The 24120-nt window shown below is 48.9% G+C and overlaps 9 protein-coding genes across 9 annotated transcripts; 3 read left to right on the top strand and 6 right to left on the bottom strand.

Moving 5' to 3' along the window:
- The first annotated feature begins 227 nt into the window (after positions 1 to 227).
- Positions 228 to 2262, top strand: F5147DRAFT_66176 (diacylglycerol acyltransferase-domain-containing protein). The gene is made up of 14 exons (XM_041434727.1): positions 228 to 429; positions 515 to 619; positions 676 to 822; positions 876 to 885; positions 945 to 996; positions 1050 to 1062; positions 1115 to 1143; positions 1196 to 1436; positions 1490 to 1522; positions 1573 to 1612; positions 1667 to 1781; positions 1837 to 1881; positions 1934 to 2024; positions 2082 to 2262. Exons 1-14 carry the CDS (start codon positions 302 to 304, stop codon positions 2146 to 2148), a joined length of 1116 nt encoding a protein of 371 aa, XP_041285236.1. The 5' UTR covers positions 228 to 301; the 3' UTR covers positions 2149 to 2262.
- F5147DRAFT_727729 (CAP Gly-rich domain-containing protein) lies at positions 2206 to 3362 on the bottom strand (the record flags this gene model as incomplete). The annotated part of the gene is made up of 6 exons (XM_041439280.1): positions 3243 to 3362; positions 3007 to 3156; positions 2840 to 2942; positions 2546 to 2780; positions 2415 to 2496; positions 2206 to 2360 (listed from the first exon to the last, which is right to left on the bottom strand). Coding segments are annotated over exons 1-6 (696 nt in total), but the record flags the coding sequence as incomplete, so codon positions are not given.
- Positions 3363 to 4831: 1469 nt separating this feature from the next.
- On the bottom strand, positions 4832 to 6180 carry F5147DRAFT_588070 (Alpha/Beta hydrolase protein; the record flags this gene model as incomplete). Its single annotated transcript, XM_041432057.1, has 9 exons — positions 4832 to 4884; positions 4937 to 4993; positions 5049 to 5214; positions 5274 to 5365; positions 5420 to 5505; positions 5565 to 5678; positions 5732 to 5801; positions 5862 to 5930; positions 6000 to 6180. 9 exons carry the CDS (start codon positions 6178 to 6180, stop codon positions 4832 to 4834), a joined length of 888 nt encoding a protein of 295 aa, XP_041285238.1.
- Positions 6181 to 7097: 917 nt separating this feature from the next.
- F5147DRAFT_658939 (uncharacterized protein) lies at positions 7098 to 7554 on the bottom strand (the record flags this gene model as incomplete). Its single annotated transcript, XM_041434521.1, has 2 exons — positions 7098 to 7463; positions 7504 to 7554. 2 exons carry the CDS (start codon positions 7552 to 7554, stop codon positions 7098 to 7100), a joined length of 417 nt encoding a protein of 138 aa, XP_041285239.1.
- A 3182-nt stretch (positions 7555 to 10736) lies between these two features.
- F5147DRAFT_66377 (Alpha/Beta hydrolase protein) lies at positions 10737 to 12460 on the bottom strand. The gene is made up of 9 exons (XM_041434927.1): positions 12194 to 12460; positions 12055 to 12123; positions 11925 to 11994; positions 11754 to 11867; positions 11609 to 11694; positions 11464 to 11555; positions 11238 to 11403; positions 11126 to 11182; positions 10737 to 11073 (listed from the first exon to the last, which is right to left on the bottom strand). Exons 1-9 carry the CDS (start codon positions 12372 to 12374, stop codon positions 11021 to 11023), a joined length of 888 nt encoding a protein of 295 aa, XP_041285240.1. The 5' UTR covers positions 12375 to 12460; the 3' UTR covers positions 10737 to 11020.
- A 656-nt stretch (positions 12461 to 13116) lies between these two features.
- Positions 13117 to 13892, bottom strand: F5147DRAFT_727762 (uncharacterized protein; the record flags this gene model as incomplete). Its single annotated transcript, XM_041439281.1, has 2 exons — positions 13117 to 13484; positions 13542 to 13892. Coding segments are annotated over 2 exons (339 nt in total), but the record flags the coding sequence as incomplete, so codon positions are not given.
- A 171-nt stretch (positions 13893 to 14063) lies between these two features.
- On the top strand, positions 14064 to 15369 carry F5147DRAFT_727765 (uncharacterized protein). Its single transcript, XM_041439282.1, has 6 exons — positions 14064 to 14153; positions 14220 to 14360; positions 14410 to 14541; positions 14642 to 14770; positions 14833 to 14860; positions 14916 to 15369. Exons 3-6 carry the CDS (start codon positions 14484 to 14486, stop codon positions 15172 to 15174), a joined length of 474 nt encoding a protein of 157 aa, XP_041285242.1. The 5' UTR covers positions 14064 to 14153; positions 14220 to 14360; positions 14410 to 14483; the 3' UTR covers positions 15175 to 15369.
- F5147DRAFT_66448 (uncharacterized protein) lies at positions 15145 to 16601 on the top strand. Its single transcript, XM_041435008.1, has 5 exons — positions 15145 to 15411; positions 15476 to 15573; positions 15640 to 15706; positions 15945 to 16319; positions 16373 to 16601. The coding sequence occupies exons 1-4, from the start codon at positions 15353 to 15355 to the stop codon at positions 16300 to 16302; spliced, it is 582 nt and encodes a 193-aa protein (XP_041285243.1). The 5' UTR covers positions 15145 to 15352; the 3' UTR covers positions 16303 to 16319; positions 16373 to 16601.
- A 1466-nt stretch (positions 16602 to 18067) lies between these two features.
- On the bottom strand, positions 18068 to 20410 carry F5147DRAFT_658943 (uncharacterized protein; the record flags this gene model as incomplete). The annotated part of the gene is made up of 8 exons (XM_041434522.1): positions 18068 to 18807; positions 18862 to 18924; positions 18978 to 18990; positions 19033 to 19334; positions 19395 to 19661; positions 19712 to 20172; positions 20223 to 20287; positions 20342 to 20410. The coding sequence occupies 8 exons, from the start codon at positions 20408 to 20410 to the stop codon at positions 18068 to 18070; spliced, it is 1980 nt and encodes a 659-aa protein (XP_041285244.1).
- Positions 20411 to 24120: the final 3710 nt, after the last annotated feature.

Genomic DNA, 24120 nt, shown 5'->3' on the forward strand with positions numbered 1-24120 from the left:
AACCCCACTTTCTGACCTAATAGCTTGCTATTGGATATTGAACGTCAAGCAGGTGCCTAAAGTGGATTGGGACTGAGTACTGAGTACTGAGTGGTTGGATGGAGCCTGTCTATTTGATCGATACGATGGGCTGACCGTTCGATGTTACCAGCCAATTGATAAGCGGCAAGGGTAAATCCCGGACACGTGATTGACGGAAGCAGTTGCGCGCGTCATCTACTGATTCTGAAGAACAAGAGTCTTATACGCAGATTCAGTCGCCTGCTGAACACCGAGTCCAATAAATATTGGACTAGCCAGGATGGACAAAGGCCATGACCTGACAACCTTCTCAAGAACTATTTCCGCATCTTCTCTTAGAGGGCGATTAACGAAGTTAACCGGTGCACCATTGCGTCCTGTAGCTGCCCGAATTCATGCTAGCATCGAGTGCGTATCAGATAGTTTGTTTATGTCACTGACTGATTGTATTATGGCATTCTATGCCTTTAATTCCGCCTCTTGTGCTATCCAGCTTTGTGCCAACCAAGATACCGCGGAAGAGGAGACTGCAGACTATGGTCGTGGCCGTGTGGTCGGTGTTGTTAGTTACGTCCTGTTTTGCGTTCCTAATGCTCTGGTACGTGCTACGATTCTCCGATATACCGTTTACTCGCTGAGATGAACACACCAAAGCTCCATACCAGCGCTATGGCCGTTCTTGGTCATGTACCTCATCTGGATTTTCTGGATAGACAAGAGCCCAGCATACGGCAACAGACTCGCTCCGTGGTTCCGGTCCCTGAAGATCTGGCAGTATTTTGCAGAATATTACCCCGCATCGTAAGTGTGGTTCTTGGTGTGTTATAGACGCAACCGTTTACGTCACCATCTAGGCTCTTGAAGGTACGGCAGTGATTTGACCTAATTTGCGCCCGGAATATTCAACCAGATGCTCAATACAGGAGTGCGACCTACCCGCCGATCGCCCCTACGTGTTCGGGTATCATCCTCATGGTAGTCTTGTTCCCCTTTAGTCCTAAGCATCACTCATTTTGCGATTTAAACAGGCATAATTGGAATGTAAAATGTTATTCTCTTCTGCATTCTTGCATACTTCTAACCAACCCACCAGGGGCGCGCTTGCAACCTTCGCCACAGAAGGCGAGTGTTTTACTTTCCCCACAACATCAATGTCTCAAATATCTTCTATCAGCCACCGGCTTTTCCAAAGCTTTTCCAGGCATTAAGCCACACTTACTCACGCTCACTAATAACTTCCACATTCCTTTATATCGCGAAGTTATCATGTCTCTTGGGATTAGCAGTGTCTCGCGAGAATCTTGCTCCAACATTCTCTCCAGCGGCCCAGGTCAGGCAATCACTATTGTAGTCGGAGGCGCTGCTGAGAGCTTGAGCGCAAGACCTGGTACGGCAGATCTAACATTGAAGCGCAGGTAAGCCCCGATACCGGACCATCACAAACTGGCGCCTGACAAATGGATTGTAGATTAGGTTTTATCAAGGTCGCGATCCAGCATGGGTGAGTTGATACAAGGCTCGATAGAAAATGTGATCGAAACATTTCTTCAGGGCGGACCTTGTGCCTGTGTTCTCGTTCGGCGAGAATGATGTAAGTGATGCACTTTTTTGCTACTCCGGATCGTCGACAACGTTTATTGGTCAGATATATAATCAAATGCCGAACGAGAAAGGTACCACGATATATGTTCTGCAAAAGAAATTCCAGAGCATGTTTGGGTTTACGCTTCCGCTTTTTCATGGGCGTGGTATGCTGAATTGTGAGTTTCAAACTTACTCGACTGGTGACCTTTCCTTGAATCATCTCCATTGCAGATAACTTGGGTCTGATGCCGTACCGACGACGGATTGTGTCAGTCAGTGAGTGCTATTTCTAACCTGATAGCTTGCCAGGTGTCTCACTTCTGCATAGTCGGCCGACCGATTCATGTTCAACGCTGCGAAAAACCACCATTGGAGGAGATCGAAAGAGTGCAACGGTTGTATATCGAGGAATTGACCAGGTGGGTATTCCATCCCCCCTTCATTGTCCGTGTCGAGCTTAGTTGTGTTCAATACAGGATATGGAACACTTATAAGGACGAATTTGCAAAGACACGCTTGAGGGAGCTCAGTATCGTTGATTAAAGTGGACGGACGTGATAACCGACTAGCTACGGTGAAAAGCAACTGTATTGTTAGATTAAATATAGAGTCCCGAGAACCAGGGGACAGTGCGTTTTGCTGCCAAGGCTGGCCGGTCCGAGGCATTGGGGTAGGGTGAAGGTTTCAATACACCTTAAGGTCCTAATCATGGATCTGCAACAACTGTGAATACTGGGCGGATATATTACAACGAGTACGTCAACACCCCATCAGATTTCTTCGTCATCAAAATCGATCTCTTCCACAGGGAAGTCACCGACTGTGACTTTTGGAGGGCGTACGAACACTCCATAGTTCGGACGACATGTAAAATACTGCACCCCTTTGAGACTAGATATCCAAATGAGTGTCAGCAAATAATACGAGGGTTCAAACTTACGACCCATCATTCTTGCCTATTGGCTCATCATACTCGACACCGACCCAAAGTCCAGCAGCAAACTCAGTCTGACCAAAAAACCGAACTGCACCACGCTTATTCAAGCCCGGTTCTGTTGATTCTACCTCGCAGCGTGATCCGATGGGGATGTTTACCGTAGGTTCAGGAGTAGGTTCTGTTGAAGGGGGCGCAAAGCGCCCTACTTTATGTCTTTGCTTGTAAGCCAACACGGAGTCTTTGAAATGAAGGGAATTAGAACTAGTAGTGGATAATAAGGAATGACTGATTGATCACCAGTTCGTTGTGCGTATGCGTCGTCGCTGAGCTCGAACTTCTCTACTTGCGATACATCGGAGAGTTGACCCGTAAACGACGTCGAAGGGTTCGTATCCACGACCTACAACAAACGACGCCAACATATGCATGAACGACTGCTTTGTGAAAATTCGAACAGAAAATACCTTCATCGTCTGGAAATCCCGAACACCGTAGTACCCAAGCGGCTTAGCATCATCATCCAGCTGCGCGACGACCTGAGAATCGTCATCGCCATTGTGCAACGATATTTTCTGATTCTGAACGGGGATGCCTGTGATGAGCTCTAGTTTCGCCTAGATATTGGGTGGTGCACGAATCACGATGATATGCGGGGTTGTCTTTAGTGTCCTGCAAGATGTGTTATGGTAGACTACGCAACCTTGAGCTGCTCGATCGTCACGTGGAGGTCGAAACGACGCTCAGAACGGGTGTCTGGGGATATGACGAATAATTTGACGATGGATGTCATTTTGGATCAAGGAATATTGCAATTGTTACATCTCCCGGCGTAGTAGACAATTCAAAGTTCTTAAGGCACGTGATCATTCCACCACTCAAGCGAGTCGGGGAACTTTGTCCCTCATTTTTTTTGTCCGTTTCTTTCCAGTGAGAGCTCAATTCAATATTCGGTTCGCGTTCACTTGGGTTCAATTACGACACTAATTACCGACGCTTACAACTCCTCATTTTCAACCGGACGACGGTGCCTTTCGAAAATCACGCGTTATCAGTTCCCATCGTTCAACGCGTCACTCAAAGTTCTGGAGAACGTTCAAACTTCAAATCAACATTCAACGTTCAAAGTCGCAACGGTGATTGGTTGATCAATATTCTCCTTGCACAGTGATGAAAACAAGATTTCAATTCTATATTCTGTTCTGACCAGTACATCACTACATTGGCTGTGTCCAGGCATAAGGAAGGCCGTCTCGAGGGGCTTTTCACTCCAGATCATCAAGATTTTCACGAGGAAATCAATGAACGGCTTACCCGCTTTTTCCGTGAGACAGCCACGGGCCTTTGTACTCTCTCACTGATTGTATCCATGTCCGGTGGTCCCTACGGCCTGTGTCGGACTCGGAAGTGCAACTAATTCTTTAATATATCATCGAGTGGGCCTTATCGGGACCTTTGTAATGAACATCAGTGAGTGTGTTTCGTTTTCGATCTTCTTAACATGCCCGTGCTCTGGCAGTGTTGGTCGTGCAACTTTTGACCGCTTAGCGCAAATCTTAGAACAGAATACGATCTTTGAATCAATGGGGAGGAAACCGCAGCGACCTGTACGCTATCAGCTCGTGTCTCTTCCCTCGTTATGGGACTCGTGTCGGCGACTCCCTGCGAGCCGCCCATAAGCTTGGGACTGGTTTCAGAACTGTGGAGTGTGCAGGCTCCACTACCCGGTCCTCGGTTAGTAACTGCCTACTGGAGCAGAATATTGTGCATGCCCGTATGACATCACATATCCATATGATAACTGTTGTTGATCAGACACATCCAGCCTTCTTAGGGTCGGGACTAATTTACGGAGGCGCACTGAAAAAATTTAATTTAATTGGTATACCCAGTTCTCCCAAGTGAACACGAACTTAGAATTGAGCAGCCCTATATATGTAGGGCATGGGGATGTCCCCTCTCATTGGAACCCACGTGCTCAAATTAAAATGAGGTGACCAACATACGATTTCCAATGCACTCGCACTCCCTAATTTATCGCACGGTCAGTCGTGTGTTCATGCATATGGGCACTTTCCGAAAACCCTTGACATGGTGCGAAATTGGCTCATTTCATTCTGGTCGATTTGCTAACCGCATGGTCGCGCGTCGGATCGCATCGAATGTAGTGCCGATATATATATTGCACTCCCATGAACCAATGGACTCCGGACACCAAATAAAAGTACAATACCGAGAATGCAAGTAATACATAGAGTCAAAGGGGGTATCTTCAGGTGAAGTCGTGCCAGTTCAGCATCCCATCTCGACACCATTATATGGCCCATCGTGGTCAGACTCGTCACCTGCACGGCCTATCAGCAACACAATCAATCAGTACTGGTATCAAATACGTACCATCCCAGATCTCGGAGACATCACCAACAATGCACTGAGTGCTCAGGTTATCTTGACCTAATGCCCAATTATTCAGCATTCCTTCATCAGACCATATGATACATGAACTCACCGGGGCAAGAAGCCCATTCACCGGAATCCTCGATATGTACCTCGCCTGCAGGATGCACAAAGCCTAAGAACATACCGGGGCAGATAGGTATTGGGTCTTCTTCATTATTGATGTGCGTGAGATGGAGATTTGCGTCGACATAGTCAGCAAATGCTTGATTCCCAACCTGTTTGGAGAGAATTATATATATTAGCTGAGCGGCGATGAGACCCGGGGGTATCGTACACGAGGAAGGCCATAACCAATGGTGGTGAATGTCGTTCCCGCAGGAAGCCAGAGGGGAAGATATACAGAATCAAGTAGTGTGATCGCAGCGCCTGTGAATATTTAATAAATATAAGGCCAAATCCAGCACGAGAAATACAGCATACCAAGAGAGTGACCGACCATAGTGACCGACGTGGTGTCGTAGGTGGACATGGCGGATTCGACGGCGGCAAGGACATCAGTGGCAGTACTTTGTGGAATAACAAGCTCAGTGTCAATACAGCCCATCATGCAGAATTATGTACACACCTGGCCTGAGCGTCTTGGAAGCCGTTGTGAACTTCAATATCTGAGCTGATACCCGGAAACAATGTCGAATCTAGGGCGGTCAAAAAGAAGTCGGCATCCGTGATGAGAGGCAGACTGGCGAGCGTACATCAGTACAGACTTTCAGGGAGCTAGAAGACGTGGCTCACATTTCTGAGGGGTTAGTGCCCTGGTGAGAGACGATCACCGTATCCAAATTTGGGTCATATCCGACGAACCCTATTTGGTTCGGCCATCGAGATCACATCTCAACAGAACGCTTAACTCAATAATGCTCACAGTACTGAACCGAGTCACCGTTACCTCCCGACGCAACCGGTTTGAATCCCGGATTAGCATCACAGTTGGCTGTTCGAAGATCATTCATCAGAGTCATCAGAATGCAACACGTTCCAGTGGGTGCTTGTGATCACTCACTGCCACAATCCCATGCGAGCGTCTGCGTGTTTGTGCAGTACCCTGCGCTAGCGTAATAGGTATACGGAGTGAATTGGTCGATCTGAGACGTCGCCAGAGCAGTAATACTCTGTCGCGTGCTGAGAGATGGAAATGCCTGGACAGCGGTGGCAAACAGGATGACAGCGGCAATGGACGCCATAGCAGCTTTGCCTCGACTAGAACAGGTTGACCTGGTGTTGGAATACTAGCACTAGTAGCACGCCTCGTGTTTATATACATACTAGTAGTATACCATCCAGAAATAGAGTCCCGTAAGCACAAGGCTCCCGTAGTAAATCGGGGTGTTTTGCTTTCTTGAACGTTTGGACGGCATAGTAACTACCTTGTGATGCGACCACGCGTGTTGAAACGCATATGACCTCAATGTCATGGATCCGTGATATTCTGATGTAGATGCACCGACGATCTAAACAGGTCGTCACAGGTAGCCCGAAGCCAACGAATTGCTGCTCACCTGGCACTCCCCGTGATCATGATGCATATGGCTCACCACAGCTTAGCATCTGAAGAGTACAGAAAACAACAAGATCGTGGAAAAGTACTGCCTCGAGCATGAGTTTGCAGATGTTCAGCCCCTTCAAACGAGCTGTGCATCACCGAACAGGAATAGATCCGAAGCAATGTGCGTACTGAAATAGGAAGGTCGCGTATATAGACCCAGTAGGTCGAAGAGGCGATCACATGGCGTCCAATCAAAAAGTGTGATGTGGTTCGCGAAAAATACAATAAAAACAGCTGCCAGCATGAGGATGAGTAATTAATTACACACGTGCATATATGTGCATACGCTAAAACCTGAACCAAATAAGAGCCTGAGTCCGCAATAGATACTGCTCAAATTAGGGGACATATTCGAAATAAATACGTTCACGTATCTGTTCATCGAACGTGTCCCAGGTGTAAGGAACAGTTACACGCGTGCACATGTACATGCGCTAAAGAACAGGCGCTCGTCACTGGTGGCCACAGTCAGAACATAGTTGCTTACTGTCACGTATTACATACCTTTACTTCATAGATACTCCGCAATCTTTATTTATTACACAAAAAATTTCTTCAAGCAAGATACAGCTCCTCGAGAAAGAAGGCCTTCCTTCTTGGTCCCACAGGAGGGTGCTCCTGGGCGCGAACTTTGGAGAATGCAGGTAAAAGCTTTTCCGCTTCTTTCCACTTCTCTTCATGCTCCTTCGCAGCAGGTATAGGTCTCCGCCTGCCCCCCAAACGATTAAACGCGTCAACTGATAATAAACGTGGGAAAACGTTCGATAGAAACGCAGCAACTGCGAGCGGATCACCGACTCTCGAGTCTCCTACGTTTAGACTCGTGACTTTGGGCCTTCGAACGCCACCCCCAGGCCTCTGAGATGTGATATCTGTAGTTATAGCGTTCATAACGAGGCCGATACTTTCTAGCTGAGGACACTGTCGCACTAAAGACAGAAGACCTTTCAGGGTGACTCACATCACTATGTTGCCTCCAACCCCAGTGGGTTCCCAGCGTAATACTTTGCATACTGGGCCAACAAATTGCCAGCTGCGTTACGTGGAGGTCGAAGCGACGCTCAGAACGGGTGTCTGGGAATACGACGAATAATTTGACGATGGATCATGGATGTCATTTTGGATCAACATCTCCCGGCGCCGGCCGGCGTAGTAGACAATTCAAGGGCCGATCTTAAGGCACGTGATCATACTACTGTAGAGATACGATACTAGGTTCGTCACAGGTCACAGCCCTTAACGAATCGAATCTATTTGGTGTGACTGTCACATGAATTTTTGGTGGGACGAAGCTAATTTGTGACATATGGGAAAAAAAACATAGGTTATGCGCTAATGGGACCAGAAATCATCATACATCGAATTTGCGATGCGTCTACGCTTTCCACGCCTGTAATCAACCTTCGGAACACTATTCGAGCCACTCTCCACATCTTTGGCAGTAATGTCACCCACATCATAGACTTCGGAGTGGTTTGAACACAGAAGTCCGCCATCTGCATCGATACGGCAGTCAGAACGGACGTGTTCACCCCCGGAAGCCATATGATCAAGGAGTGCATCCATTGGCACGTCACTGGCATCGAGGTCATGCTTGCTAGCATCGTCGAAGGGGGATTCGGCTCCGGTAGTATCAGTGGCCTCGTTCTCTGACTCGGAGTTTGTTGCCTGGTCAACGCTGACAGTCTTGTACTGAGCAGTAGCAATCCTCGTCCATCCAGCTGGATCATTCTTCTGAACATCACGTAAATATTGCAACGCCTCTCGACTTGCGAGGCTCGCGAATGAGAGATTGAAATTCTCCCCGGCCTTACACTGGCAGGCTTTAAGACCACAGAGTCTCCAATTCCACTCGTTACCAGTCAGCGCTATGCGAGGCGAATCCATGACAGACTGAAGCAAGTTGCTTGAATCACGAAGCAGCATGTCAGATGGTTGCAAACGGCGTTGCGAGCGGCGAAGCACTACGATCCGCAGGCGAATCTATTTGGGTAAGGTCACAGGTCACCTGGACATTCGAACCTGTAAGACTAAGCGTGACATCGTCACGGGCTGCACGTGACGAACCTAGTGTCGTATCTCTACAGTAGTAGTAAGTACCTACTGAAGTCCTACCGTGACCTACCGCACAATTTTAATCCTCACTTAGTCCTTCATCATGCCCAGATACTGCAGGACAGCTACCTTCGTGCTCCTGTCATTGATACTTGAGTCTGGTACCATCCATTCCATTCAGATATGGAAACATTGACAGGTAAGTTTCGCAACAACAGTACTGAACATTCAACATACTATTCGGCCGTCAGATTTCTGGAGATGTCGAGGAGTCTAATTCAAAGGTATGTGTAGGTACTACTACGTATTAGTAAGTGTGCTTTATTTATTAGTACTGATCATGAAGCTAATCGTAAGACCTAGACTCCGACTCCGGAACCCTGACGTAGAAGCTTGCCGTCCACCGTCTGGTACTGGTACACTCATTCATCGTCCCACGGCCGGCACTGGTTCACTGTCCTGTGCTAGTCCACCATCCCAGTGATCCCACCCATGACCCTGATTCGTCTCATTCCTCCTTGTACTCATCATTTTTATCGTCCGGCGCTGGTTCACCATCCCAAGCTCATAGGTTCGTGCCATATTGATGCATCAAATACTGTAACTTACTGGCTGTAGCGCTCCATCGATGCATCATTGCTGCAATTGTAGCACCCTTTGCTTTTCATGCTAATGCATCCCCTTCGCTTGTTGACATCGACATCCTTTCCGTCTCATCCTACCCGCCGCTCGCTTTCTTGCGCCCTCCCGCCGTCTGGTGCCCTCCTGCCATTCCACGTGACCAACATAACTGTTGTTCAAACGACATAAAGCGCACTATCCTCGTTCATCTCGTTTGGTACTGCTCCCCGCATATCCCAAATCCCTGACAGCTTGCTCGTTCCCTCCGGTTCTCCACATAGTAATGTCTTCGAGTGAACGCGATGGTTTCATTGGATCAGGTCACCTTGCTCCGCAAGCCGAGCTCTTCGATCGGTAGAGGAAAGCGGCGTCAGCAGCTGCTCAAGCGCTCGCATATACAGCTCGGTTCCGGCACAATCGAACACACCTGTTCCGAGCTGCAACGACGCGGATGGTGCTCTCTTTCTCCTCCTTTGTCATATCCAAGCAATTCAGCTTCAGGTCGCGAGGGAGATGTCAAATAACTGCTAGGCTAAGTCTTGTGAGGATCTAATATTACTTATTAATGATTGAAAGCTGAATACATAAGAATGAAGTATTTGCTCCAGTACCATTGGTAATTGCTAGAACGTTCGTCGCCTGGACCCTCACCGTCTCGTCATGAATGAACCGACATTAGTTGAAACTTGAAACTAGTACCAGTCGGCAGAGGCCACTTCAACGGTCATCAGTTTTGGCAAGCCTCAATATCGACATACTTGCGTATTCGTGGAGTGTTCCTTCTCCTCTCGCCACTATCATGTGGTCTTGCCGCCAACACCCCTCGAGTCACTGCTCACCATGTGATGTGCCACAAACCACATCGCTTGCATGACCCTTTGCGAGTTCGCATACACCACATTCCGCTTAAATCCAGAGAACGAGGTTCTTAGACACCAAGAGCTGGGCGTTAGGGAAGTTGCCGATAAGAACGCAGCCTCGTCCCATTGAAAAGAAAGATGAACTACTACTATTTCCAGCGACGACGCGAGAACGATTTGGCTTTCCCAATATTGGAGTGCGTCCCTCTTTTTGTCCGTTGCCTTCCCGTGAGAGCTCAATTCATTCGGTTCGCGTTCAACACTTAGGTTCGATTACGACACTGATTACCGACGCTTACAACTCCTCTTTTCAAACCGGACGGCGGTGCCTTTCGAAAATCATGAGTTATCAATTTCCATCGTTCAACCACTAAAGGTTCCGGAGAACGTTCAAATCAACATTCAAAGTTCAACGGTGATTGGTTGATCAATATTTCCCTTGCACAGCATAGCTAGTGATAAAAGCACTATTTTTAATTTTATATTCTGTTCTGACCAGTACATTACTACATTGGCTGTGTCCGGGCATAAGGAAGGCCGTCTCGAGGGGCCTTTCACTCCAGATCATCAAGATTTTGACGAGGAAATCAATGAACGGCTCACCTGCTTTTTCCGTGAGACAGCCACGGGCCTTCGTGCTCTCCCGAATGAGGACAATAGCAAACGTTAGGTTGATCCAGTACTATTCAGGTGACCGCACAATCAGTCGTGTGCTGTTCATGCATATGCGCAGGCCTTGACATGGCGCATAATTGACTCATTTCATTTTGGTCGATTTGCTAATCGCATGGCCGCGCATCGGATCGCATCGAGTACAGTGCCGATATATAAATTGCACTCCAATGAACCAATGGACTCCGGACACCAAATAAAAGTACAATACCGAGAATGCAAGTAATGCATAAAGTCAAAGGAAGTATCTTCAGGTGAAGTCGTGCCAGTTCAGCATCCCATCTCGACACCATTATATGGCCCATCGTGGTCAGACTCGTGACCTGTACGGCCTATCAGCAACACAAACAATCAGTACTACTATCAAATACGTACCGTCCCAGATCTCGGGAACATCACCAACAATGCACTGAGTGCTCGAGTTGTCTTGCCCTGATGACCAATTATTTAGCACTCCGTTATCAGACCATATGATGCATGAACTCACCGGGGCAAGAAGCCCATTCACCGGAGTCCTTGATGTGCACCTCGCCTGCAGGATGCACAAAGCCTAAGAGCATACCGGGGCAGATGGGTATTGGGTCCTCTTCATTATTGATGTGCGTGAGATGAAGATTTGCGTCGACATAATTGGCAAATGCTTGATTCCCAACCTATTTGAGAAGAATTATATATATTAGCTGAGCGGTAATGAGACCCCGGGGGTATCGTACACGAGGAAGGCCATAACCAATGGTGCGGAAAGTCGTTCCCGCAGGAAGCCAGAGGGGAAGATATACAGAATCAAGTAGGGTGATCGCAGCGCCTGTGAATATTTAATAAATACAAGGCCAAATACAGCACGAGAATACAGCATACCAAGAGAGTGACCGACCATAGTAACCGACGTGGTGCGGTAGGTGGACATGGCGGATTCAACGGCGGCAAGGACATCAGTGGCAGTACTTTGTGGAATCACGAACTCAGTGCTAGTACAGCCAATGATGCAGATCTATGTACACACCTGGCTTGAGCGCCTTTGAAGCCACTGTGAACTTTAATATCTGAGTTGATACCCGGAAATAATGTCGAATCTAGGGCGGTCAAAAAGAAGTCGCCATCCGTGATGAGAGGCAGACTGGCGAGCGTACATCAGTACAGACAGACTTTCAGGGAGCTGAAAAAGGTGGCTCACATTTTTGAGGGGTTAGTGCCCTGGTGAGAGACGATCACCGTATCCAAATTTGGGTCATATCCGACGAACCCTGTTTGTTTCGGTCATCGAAATAACATCTCAACAAAACGCTTAGCTCAATGATACTCACAGTACTGAACCGAGTCACCGTTACCACCGGAGGCAACCGGTTTGAATCCCGGATTAGCATCGCAGTTGGCTGTTCGAAGATCATTCGTCAGCCATCAGAGAACAACAACACGTCCAAGTAGGTGCCTGTGATCACTCACTGCCACAATCCCATGCGAGCGTCTGCTTGTTTGTGCAGTACCCTGCGCTAGCGTAATAGGTATACGAAGTGAATTGGTCGATCTGAGACGTCGCCAGAGCAGTAATACCCTGTCGCGCGCCGAGAGACGGAAATGCCTGGACAGCGGTGGCAAACAGGATGACAGCGACAATGAACGCCATAACAGCTTTGCCTCAACTAGAACAGGTTGACCTGGTGTTGGAATACTAGCACAAGCAGCACGACTGCCTCCTGTTTATATACTAGTATGCCATCCAGAAATAGAGTCCCGTAAGCACAAGGTTCCGATACTATGTAAATCGGGCTGTTTTTGCTTTCTTGAACGTTTGGACGGCATAGTAACTACCTTGTGATGCGATCACGCGTGTTGAAATGCATATGACCTCAATATCATGGATCCGTGATATTCTGATGTAGATGCACCGACGATCTAAACAGGTCGTCACAGGTAGCCCGAAGCCAATGAATTGCTGCTTACCTAGCACTCCGCGTGATCATGATGGATATGGCTTACCACAGCTTAGCATCTGAAGAGTACAGACAACAAGAAGATCGTGGAAAAGTACTGCCTCGGGCATGAGTTTCCAGATGTGTAGCCCCTTCAAACGAACTGTGTATTACCGAACAGGAATAAATCCGAAGCAATGTGCGTACTGAAATAGGAAGGTCGCGTATATAGACCCAGTAGGTCGAAGAGGCGATCACATGGTGTCCAATTAAAAAGTGTGATGTGGTTCGCGTAAAATACAATAAAAACAGCTGCCAGCATGATGAGTAATTAATTACACACGTGCATATACAGTTGAATGTATACGCCCTTACTAGTGCATAATTTCAATACTGTATCAAGGTTCCGATGGTCCCACTGTGGGACAGTGAGAAAATGCAAGTATAATGTATTGACCCTGCATGCCTATTCAATACGATATCAGATAGTATTTTTAGTGGTGGACCATTGTCAGTACCAGCTATTGTATAGGTGTGAGGAGGATCCCGACACTATACATCATGAGACAGTCAACTGTATGTGCATACGCTAACACTGCCTGAACCAAATAAGAGCCAGAGTCCGCATTACGCAATAGATGCTGCTCAGGTTGGGGGACATATTCGAAATAAATACATTCACGTATCTGTCCATCGAACGTGTCCCAGCCTCCAGGTGTACGGAACAGTTACACGCGTGCATATATGTACATGCGCTAAAGAACAAGATGCGAGTGTGAAAGGAATATCTCCCAGTCTGTAGAGGACATCTCTCTTTCAAGGACCTGCGGGCAATACTCAGATGACGCCCAGCAAGGTCAGTGAACTTTGGAGGCGCTCACCAAAGTTGGGAGATCATCCTGTATTTTTCCTTTACTCTTGACAATCTTGACACAAGGGATACATCTGATTAAAGGGACTAGAGTTCCCAGGTGTGCCCAGAGGACTTTCATCGCAGGCTCCCGAAATGCGCGGCATGTGCGACAGAGGGCGGCCAAAGTCCTAGCTGCCTCCTCTTCGTCGCGCTCGTTGACCTCTGCAAATATGTTTACAAGGATCTCTGAAACCAGTAGACAAGCATTGAAGTTGATGGGACCATCATACATCACTGTTGTCGGATAGAATCTACGTCCGAAGTTCGAACACTACTCCGAGTCATAGAGTGCGTATGTTTGTGTTGATTAGTCATCAATTCATTTCTCTTTGTTGACTCTACTAGGCCAAGCATCCGGCGGAGAGCCGCCACCAGTAGCGGTAAGTCTTTGAAATCTTCATGCGCATTGTAAGGGAGGCTCGAATGACTACAACATCATGATACTAGAATATATACTTCACGTGCCAGAGAGGCGAAAATACCAGTCACATGATCATAATACGGTGGAAGTGGAGCTGTCATCGGCTTTGCAGCTTGTAACGCAACTCCCATCATCGATCATTGATTTATTAAGATCAGAGTAAGCAGCTAAGCCAACTTACAAGTAATATTAATCTGCTTCCAACACTCCGAGCCTTCCGCACAGCCTATAAAAGAAACCGTTCTTCCAGCCCGAATCGAACACTCTCCGAAACCCTTGTTGGGTTCTAAGCCAAATCTCTCAGCCTGCAGGCCCAAACCGTTCAATATCGAAGCTGATGGATGTTTAACGCAAAAAAACATCACGGTAAGGAAAAATTGCAATGATCCCATTTATTAGTGACATGTCGTTATAGGTACTAAAACCCTTAGGCTGGGGTAGTCGAAATTTAAGCACTGCAACGAGAGCTGCGTGTCTTGCTTGGATTCGATGATAAAAATCATGACCCGGGGACCTGGAGATGAGCGCACTCTGTTTAATGCCAGACGTATGTAAAGAATGTTGATTTCCCTGGGACTGGCATCTGATCGTTGAACGAGGTTTAAATTGCTCTGATTCACTCATATCGCTGGGACATGCCGCCTCAGTCCTTTCCACTGATCAGATTCAGAAGGTTCCACTTCAGCTCCCTGGAAAATTTCAATCGTCAACGTTAAAAGTCAGCGCACGCTCTACGTGTGACATCCTTGAATTTACTAGCATGACAGAGGCGTCAGGTTCGTCCAACCTCAGCACCGAGCATTAGGACGCAAACTCTCGTCTAACCTTAAGCTCTAAGGCCAGGTTCCATATGTGTATGTAAAAAGGTGACAAACGTAACATCATTGCTCCATGGACTGCGTCACTTGCAAGCTATCACAGGTCTAGTGATGTTTCACTCCTACTCTCAGTCTCTAGAGTACTCATTCGATTCCGAACTTACTGCTTCTTGTCTCCTCAAGTTGACAAGCAGAGGGCGCGGGAATCTTGCTCTAACATTCTCTCCAGCGGCCCAGGTCAGGCAATCACTATTGTAGTCGGAGGCGCTGCTGAGAGCTGGAGCGCAAGACCTGGTACGGCATTACATGGAGGTCGAAGCGACGCTCGGAACGGGTGTCTGGGGATAAGACGAATAATTTGACGATGCACGTCGTTTCGGATCAAAGAACGATGTTTGGCTGGTGCAATTGTTACCAAGAATTGCCATAAATAATGTGTCATCCGCACATGACATCATAAGTTGCAACATCGTCATCGCTTGTGACCTACCTACTTAAGTCCTACCTACCGCAATTTTAATCCTCACTTAATCCTTCATCATGCCCAGGACGGCTACTTTCGGCAAGAGCCCAATAGTGCTCCTGTCATTGATACTTGAGTCTGCTACCATCAGTCCTACCTACCGCAATTTTAATCCTCACTTAATCCTTCATCATGCCCAGGACGGTTACCTTCGTCAAGAGCCTAATAGTGCTCCTGTCATTGATACTTGAGTCTGCTACCATCTATTGCATCCATCCAAATATGGAAACTTCGACGGGTAAGTTCCGCGACAACGGCACTGAACGTTGAACATTCAACATACTATGTATTAATTCCATCATAGTTGCGCTCGCAATCTTGCACTCATCATTTTCATCGTCCGGAGCTGGTTCACCATCCCAAGCTCATAGGTTCGTGCCATATTGATGCATCACACACTGTAACTTACTAACTGTAGCGCTCCATCGATGCATCATTGTTGCAATTGTAGCACCCTTTACTTTTCATGCTAATGCATCCCCTTCGCTTGTTGACATCGACATCCTTTCCGTCTCATCCCACCCGCCGCTCGCTTTCTTGCGCCCTCCCGCCGTCTGGTGCCCTCCTGCCATTCCACGTGACCAAAACTGTTGTTCAAACGACATGAAGCGGCACAGCCACGGACCTTTCAAGGCATTATCCTTGTCCATTTCGTTTGGTACTGCTCCCCACATATCGCAAATCCCTGACAGCTTTCTCGTTCCCTCCGGTTCTCCACATAGTAATGTCTTCGAGTGAATGCGATGGTTTCATTGGATCCGGTCACCCTGCTTCGCAAGCCGAGCTCTATTCAATCGGTAGAGGAAAGCCGTGTCAGCAGCTGCTCAAGCGCTCACATATACAGCTCGGTTCCGGCACAATTAAACACACCTGTTCCGAGTTGCAACGACACGGATGGTGCTCTCTTTCTCCTCCTTTGTCATATCCAAGCAATTCAGCTTCAGGTCGCGACGGAAGTGTCAAATAACTGCTAGGCTAAATCTTGTGAGGACCTTATGTTACCTATTAATGGTTGAAAGCTGAAGTATTTGTTCCAGTACCATCGGTAACTGCTAGAACGTTCGTCGCCTGGACCCTCGCCGTCTCGTCATGAATGAACCGAATATCAATATTAGTTGAAACTTGAAACTAGTACCAGTCAGCAGAGGCCACTTCAACGGTCATCAGTTTTGGCAAGCCTCAATATCGACATACTTACTCGTGTATTCGTGGAGTGTTCCTTCTCTTCTCGCCACCATCATGTGGTCTTGCCGCCAACACCCCTCGAGTTACTGCTCACCATGTGATATGCCACAAACGACATCGCTTGCATGACCCTTTGTGAGTTCGCATACACCACATTCCGCTTAAATCCAGAGAACGAGGTTCTTAGACACCAAGAGCTGGGCGTTAGGGAAGTTGCCGATAAGAGCGCAGCCTCGTATTCCTATCAAGACCAGCGGCATCGCAGAGAACAATGCACCCATTGAAAAGAAAGATGGACTACCACTATTAGCGATATTTCCAGCGACGATGCGAGAACGATTTGGCTTTCCCGATATTGGAGTGCGGCGCCCAGAGTTTCAACAGCTTTTAATCGACACGGCCCAAAAGCATGGCGTCGAGATCAAGTGGGGCCATCAAGCCATTGAATTTGAGCAAAGCAAAGATGCAGTGGAAGTCACGTTCGCGAATGGTACCAAGAGGTACTAATGCACGCGTGAATCAGTCCCCTTCTCAGTGTCAGGGATAGCAGAAGATTTGATTAAGATACTTAGCATCTACACAAGTTCGAGGATTCTGTTTCATGTAGTAGGAGCTGTCACTTCTCGATGCTTAAATTGATTGCGGGTCCTCTGAGCATTGAGCTGGAGGGCCCCGCTTGCCCTAAACTCATTCTACGAGCGCCCGTCACCAGTGCAAGTTGATTCAAAGTTCAAAAAGGAAAGGTCCGATCTCAAGGCACGTGATCATAAACAGCACTCAAGCGATCCATTTTTCTTGTCCGTTTCTTTCCCACCCTTGGCACCACTTGGAAAAGGTACCGAGAGCCTGTCAGGGTGGGTTTCGTTGTAGGTAGTAATCTGCCTGAAAGCCTACCTCCACAGGGAGGCCTCCCCTCAGATCCTGTTTAGGACCGTAGTGCATTTCGTAGAACCTCCAGCGAGGAGGAGCCCAGAGGTCTGCGAGAGTCGAATGGAGGGTCTCTGCGAGGGTTGCAAGGCTCAGGGGGCTCACAGACATGGACATTACTGATACATACTCTGCAACATACCATTGTAATTCTGTGTCGTCCTCGATGATGCCTCCTTCGAGCGTTGCCTTGTTGCATGCAATCTCCAGGAGGATGGGGGAACTGGTACCTTGACGAAAACATGGAGTTTTCGTTGACGAGGTGGCACGGGAGGAGAGTTCGAGTGTCCCTGTAACTACAATCACTTGACTCAAGCAGCTTTTTTCTTGAACAATTTATTTTTATCCTGATCGCCTTGCGAACTTCTGAAGTATGTTTGTTCAACCAGACACTTCTGATTTATCAGAATAGGAAATACAAATGTAAACTATCATCGAAGGCAGTTAAGTACTACCGATCAAAGCAAGCACGAGTGAGATGCAGAAACATCGAGCACACAGGATCAAAAGTAAGGATGGCACCAGGAATGTGAATAGATACATGCGTTAATATCTTTAGGCAAGAAGCAAGATGACAAAGATGCGCAAGACGAATTATGGTGCTGTTGATGTACTCACAATCAATATGGAGCCCCACTCATGTAGCCGTCTTCAGAAGGAGCTGGAGATGACGAGTAGGGTAAGTTAAGAGCATTGTCAGCGTAGATTGGGTAATGAGACTCTTGACGAGAGACAGCATCTTGGGGGTACATGGGCCGAGTATCATTGCGATAGCTCCTCGAGTCCTGGTAAGAGGCTTCTGAGGCTCCAGATGGTCCACTGCCTTCACGGTACCCTCCAGCTCTGCCTTCACGAGCTTCAGGCTGAGCCGCATAGGGTGTGGGATGATGTGTGTACATCATGTCTTGACGATATTGCGGCTGGTTGTTGCTGACACGTTGATAGTCTATCTGCTCGCGATGCTGACCAGGCTGGTTGCCGTGTTGATAATAGTTTATCGGCTCGATGTGGCGCTGATCAGCCTGAGGATAATGACGATTTTGTGAGACTTGGAACTGAGACACAGCATGAACATGTGACGTTGCATCCATGGAGTCACTTGATGATGGTGGTAGCACGAGGGCCCATTCTTGGATGCCACGTGGGCCCGGGAGGCGGGCTTGGACAGGTCTCAACATCGGCTGCATGGCAAGGTCAGAACCCCCGTTGGTGTCAGAACTTCCATTGGTGTCAGAACTCCCGTTGACGCCAGAACCTCCATCATTGGTGGCATTTGTTCCTCGCATACCCTCGATGTATACAGCAGCTTGACGGGCAGCTTCCTCAGAACCTGGAACAATCTTCTTCGGCTTGGGGCGCTCTAAATAAGAGTCATCAGCCAAAGTCCAGCATGTAAGTCATCATTCGGACTCACCACATTGAATTGGTGCCTTCAAAGGCTGCTCTGGGCCATCACAAAGGCGTAACGGCTCAATTTCTGAAAGAGATATTGATCAGTACAACAGGATGACATATGAAAGCCTTGCTTACCAGGCATTTTCTCCTGCCCCAAGTCTGATTCCACTGTGACTGAGCGATAACGCACCTTCTTTGCAGTCTTCTGCCCTTTGCCAGTGCCCTGGTGAGTCGCTTTGCCCTTTCCCTTGACCTCTTTTCTCTCATCGCATGACGGTTCAATGACTTCAACATCGCTTGATAGGACACGTCGTTTCTGTGAGCGAGAGCCTCTAGATGCCTTGACCTTGCGTTTACGAGAGGTGGCGACTTCATCATCATACTCCGAGTCGTCACCCTCAACAGGGTCTTGGTCCTCCTTCAACTCATCCTCGGCGTCTGACTCCAAGCTGGCCTGTGCGCTGGACATGTCGATGGGAGTGACCTCGCGTGCTGCTGGTATGGATGTCTTCTTTCTGGTTGCCTTCAGTGGACATGGAGGAGGACACTTACGGAGCTCAACAATCGGGACGAGCTTCTGCTTGCAAGGGATTGTCTGTGGTTGTGGAGACTGGTCATTCACGAGAACGGGGGATGCATGACGATGGGAAGCTGCTTCCTTGCGTGTCGGGGGCTTCTGGACCTTTGTGCCCGCTGCACTTGGTCCAAGATGGGCCAATCCCTCACGATCGATGGTGCCATCTACAAGCATGCGACGACCGCGTGCATGCATGGACTCTTCAGGAGGAGCCTCGCCGAATATAATAGGAGATGTTTTGTCTATAAAATGATTAGTTAGCCATATGAGAATTGAATTGATTCGCACGTACTCAAGTCTCCCATCTTTTGTCGTTCGATGGTCAATCTGCCTGATCGCAAGGCATCTGCAAGTACGACATGTTCACGTTTATCAAGGTCGCTGATGCCTTTGGGTCGTGCAACCGTTACGCGTGGCTCTCCCGGCATTAACATGTCTTCAGGATACCCTCTCATCACAAAACGGTGACGCGCCAGCTCGGCGGGTAATAGTTTCCATGGAAAAGTTCCTGACCGTGCCATTAATTTCCCGCTGAGCTTACTGAACATCGAGGTCATGCCGACTTTGATACATTGTATGTGGTCGGCCAGTGTCTTCCAATCGAGATTGTCGGGAACCTCCTGTACCTCGTCATCCTCTTCTGCTACCGCTGGCGCGCACACGTGTCGCCCAGGCAATGCTATTTTCTTTTCTGAAGGTTTGAGCTGAGCCTCACTGTAAACGTCCTCGACAATGGCAAGAGAAGCCTGGTGGCTGAAAAAGAAGTCAGTTGAAGTATTGAGGTGAAAATATAATTGACTTACTACACATGGGCCTTAAAATGCCCCACCATCGTGTCCTCATCGGCACGACAACGGGAAGCCCAAAACTACGAGAACACGCAGTCAGCAAGGCCTATGATACACCGATGATTAAAAATTACCTCTTCTGCACCAGAGGTCGTGTGTATGTACCCGATTGATGCATCTTGATTCACGACCTTCCCGCACATAAGCAGCGCTGCTTCAAAGCCATGCTTTGCGGTGGCCAGATCTAGCTGTATGCTCCATCTGTTACGCACTCAAATAGATCTGTTAGGCGGAGCCCTAAGAGGGGCGTCGTCCGCTAACGTTCGTGACGTAACCGGAAGGATCCGGTATAGCAAGTGAGACTGGCGACGACGAGTCGGCAGTGATCACAGTACGCGCATGTCACGTGACTTCTAAGATGGATGTCTTTGGAATCGCTCAAGGTTAGGACTGTCTTGTCCGAACGATGAGGTCGATCAAGGTAGACTTAGTCGCAATGAGCAACTAAGAAAAGATACTAGAGACTGAAGCCAAAGGGGCGTTCAGAGGGAAGTATGTTCCAGGGAAGATTGAGTAGATTCAAGTTAGAGAATCTAATACAGGGTGACTGACTACTTATACTAAGTGGAGAGGGTTAAGGGCAAGGCTACCGCACAGTAGGTAAGGGTAAAGGGTAAACGAGAATGGTATAGGTGCGTTGGCAACAGAGCCGGATTAGTGATGGATGGTCGAATGTGGAATGAGACCAAGAAACATTGGGACGGACCAACGGTACAAATACAATGTGCGGGAATCTGCAGTCAGAAGGAACAGAAAGAGGAAAGCCACATTGGTGGCACGAGTCAGACCGAGTCATAGGTGCGGGACCACATTGGTGGTTGAATCAGGGAGGAACGTGCATGCACGTGCGTAGAGGCGGGCGATGCAAGGGACGGGAACGGTCCTGAGGATCCGGTTAACGGAAAGTCGGTAAAGGAGGGCGAGCCGGTAGATGGTGAGGGCGAGGATGAAGGGAAAATGATAGGGGGGCCACGTGACCGATGTTACTTGTAACATTACCCCCGTTTCAAGGCTCAAGCTCAACGAGCTTAATCATCCTGGTTGTCGTACCAGCTAGGATCGAAGTTGAGGTCGGCAAGCCATTCAGCGGCCTCGAGTGCATTCTCCTCGCGTTCTTGTTCGATGCGGGCAGCTTCGTGATCATACGCTGCTTCAAGCCTGCGCATATCAGAATAGAATCTGTCCGAGGAGGGTCCCCGGCGCAGCAGTTTTCGTCCATCGAGTTGTGGACAGAAGGGGGTGAGGTGTTTTGGGGCAAATTGCCCACAGATGCGGCAGAAGTACTGAGCGCAGTGCTTCTGTTTATGGCCATATACATGGCATTGGCGACAGATCACGTTGGAATGATAGATCTGGGTGGTCTCGGTGGCCTCAATGCGGGCACGGTTCAGAGCGTCGCCCTGAGCGTCTTCATGGGTGTAGTGCCTCGTAAAGTTCTGGGTGCGTGGGTGATGTGCATGGGAGAGGGGGAGTCCGAGGGAGAGTACGGATTGCATACGCGTGCGTCGTCCACGGCGTCGTGGGGAAGGAAGGGGGTTTGGGTTCTCAATTAGAGAACCAATGGTCAAAGGGGGTACGTCCCGAGTGGGTACGAAGTCGTTGGGGGCGATGGTGGGAGCAGGATGGGATTCATCTGCTTCGGGGATGGTGACAGGGGAGTTGTGTACTTCAAGGAAGACAATAGTGTCCGCCTCGGGGGTGGGGTTACGTGGCGCATAACACTCGCGTTCGTATTCCTCATAGAGGCGGTCGATTTCGGGGTTTGTCAGCTGAGTGACGTTGGGGACGTGTTCATCATCGGTTTCGATGGATGGTTGCGGAAGGAAGGGAGTCGGAGCTCTGTCACTGACAGCACGCTCAATGACGGCGACAGGGTCGGGAGGGTGATTAAATGCCCGCTCCTCCTCGACAGCCAGAACAACTGACTGGAAGTTCCTAAGTTCGAGCAGGTTCAGTAGCGCCTGCTTGATTTTACCCTGGTTGTAGCGGGTGGAGATGGTGGAGATGGTGGTATCCCTCTGGAGATTGATCCTGGTGATGTCGCCAGTAAGGGCATCCGCACCTCTGAAGGCGTTGATGATATTGTAGGTGACATCATCGTTGGTGCGGGCGAGGTAGTTGTCAATGTGGAGGGCATACTGAGGGTCGCAGATTACTGCTTCCCAGTAGGTGCGCGTCCTGTCTTCTTGGACAGAGCACAGGGAGGGTCATCGGTACGGGGTGTAGGTGGGCCTTTCAAGGCCAGGCGGTTGTCGGGGCATCTGGGTCGGGCTGTATACAGATGCAGGAGAGGAAGCGGAGAGGGGAGAGGAAAGCGACGATGCTGAAGCCGACATATTTGAGGGGCTTTCCTTGGGTATTGGCATAGGTAAATTCTTGGGTGACGGGACGATGCTTGTCGAGGGGTTTAGTGGCACAATGTCGGTTATGGATCTGTTGTCGATGGAAGTATTCAGGGGTCTGGGGCAAGGGTTTGTTGCGAGGGGAGGTGGAGTAATGGGCCTTGGTGTGGAACCGCTTGGTCCTGTGGTCGCGGTGTCGTTCTTGTAGAGGGGCAATGGTGGTAACAGATCAACAGTTGATGGCGATTGAAGCGATCTTGAGTCGCTTCTTATACGCCTTCAGCAGCTCCACTGCGGACTTCAACTCTTTTTCGGGGAGCCACGTTCATTCGGAGGGTGGATAGCCTACCCATGACATGAGGTATCGGCAGTGCGCACCGGTACCCTTGTGTTGGAGGATAGCTTCCACTTCATAGTGTTCCTCCCCATCGATCAGGTCAGGGGGAGGTTCAGTGAAATTCGGGCCATGCACATCCGTCTCCTGATAGGAAGAAAGTTCCGAGGCATGGAACGTGGGGTGGATACGCCAGCTGTCAGGCAGTTTGAGCTGGAATGTGATGGGAGAGAGGACCTTCTGGATTGGGAAGGGTCCATATCGTTTCGGGGTGAGTTTCCGAGAAGGGAACCCGGTGATCAGATTCGTGGCAGATAGCCTAACTTTATCACCAACGTTCCATGGCTTGTAACGCTGGCCAAAGGAACGATCAGCCATGCGTTGCTGTGCAAGGCTGTGACATGCGAGGGCTTCCTCACGGATCTTGGCGAGGGATTTGACACGTTCTTTGGTGGTTGGTAGGGTAGAGTCGGGGAAGAGATGGGGAATGCCTCGTGGCTCATATCCCATCATCAGGAAGAACGGGGAGGCGTTCCTGGCAGAGTGTCTTCAGGAGTTGTGGACAAACTCGGCCATGGGTAAGTGCCTTGCCCATTCGGAGGGGGTCGTCCGGCAGTAGATCCGGAGGTAGGTTTCTAGCTCTTGGTTGAGCCGTTCGGTCTGGCCATCCGTCTGAGGATGGTAGGCAGTGGAAAGTGCGACTTGGTATTCGAGAAGTCGTCCTAGTTCTCTTGCTAGTTTCGAGGCGAATTGAGGGCCTTGGTCTGAGATGATCTTGTCGTAGAGTCCAAAGCGCATGAACACTTTCTTGAAGAAAAGTTCAGCTACGCCTTCCGCAGTGATGGTTGTTCTGCAAGGGCAGAGAATTACCCCCTTCGTAAGCCCATGGTCTACCACGACCATGATGGAATCGTAGCTGGCACTCTCCGGGAGATCAGTAATCAGGTCGACAGAGACCTGAGAGAAGGGCCAGAGAGAAGTCGAGGGTATAGGGGTCAGGGGGGGGGGTCGTCGGGTGGGTGTTAACCTTCATTTGCTGGCACATGGCGCAGCCGTCCACGTATTTTCGGATAAAGGAGCCCATGCCAGGCCACCAGTAAGCTTTCTTGATGTTCCATTCAGTAACAGAACGGCCGGGGTGACCCGCGGTAGGATGATCGTGGTGCAGCGCAAGCAC

Source organism: Suillus discolor (assembly GCF_016758755.1).
Source record: "Suillus discolor strain FC423 chromosome Unknown F5147scaffold_131, whole genome shotgun sequence".
Lineage (NCBI taxonomy): Eukaryota > Fungi > Basidiomycota > Agaricomycetes > Boletales > Suillaceae > Suillus > Suillus discolor.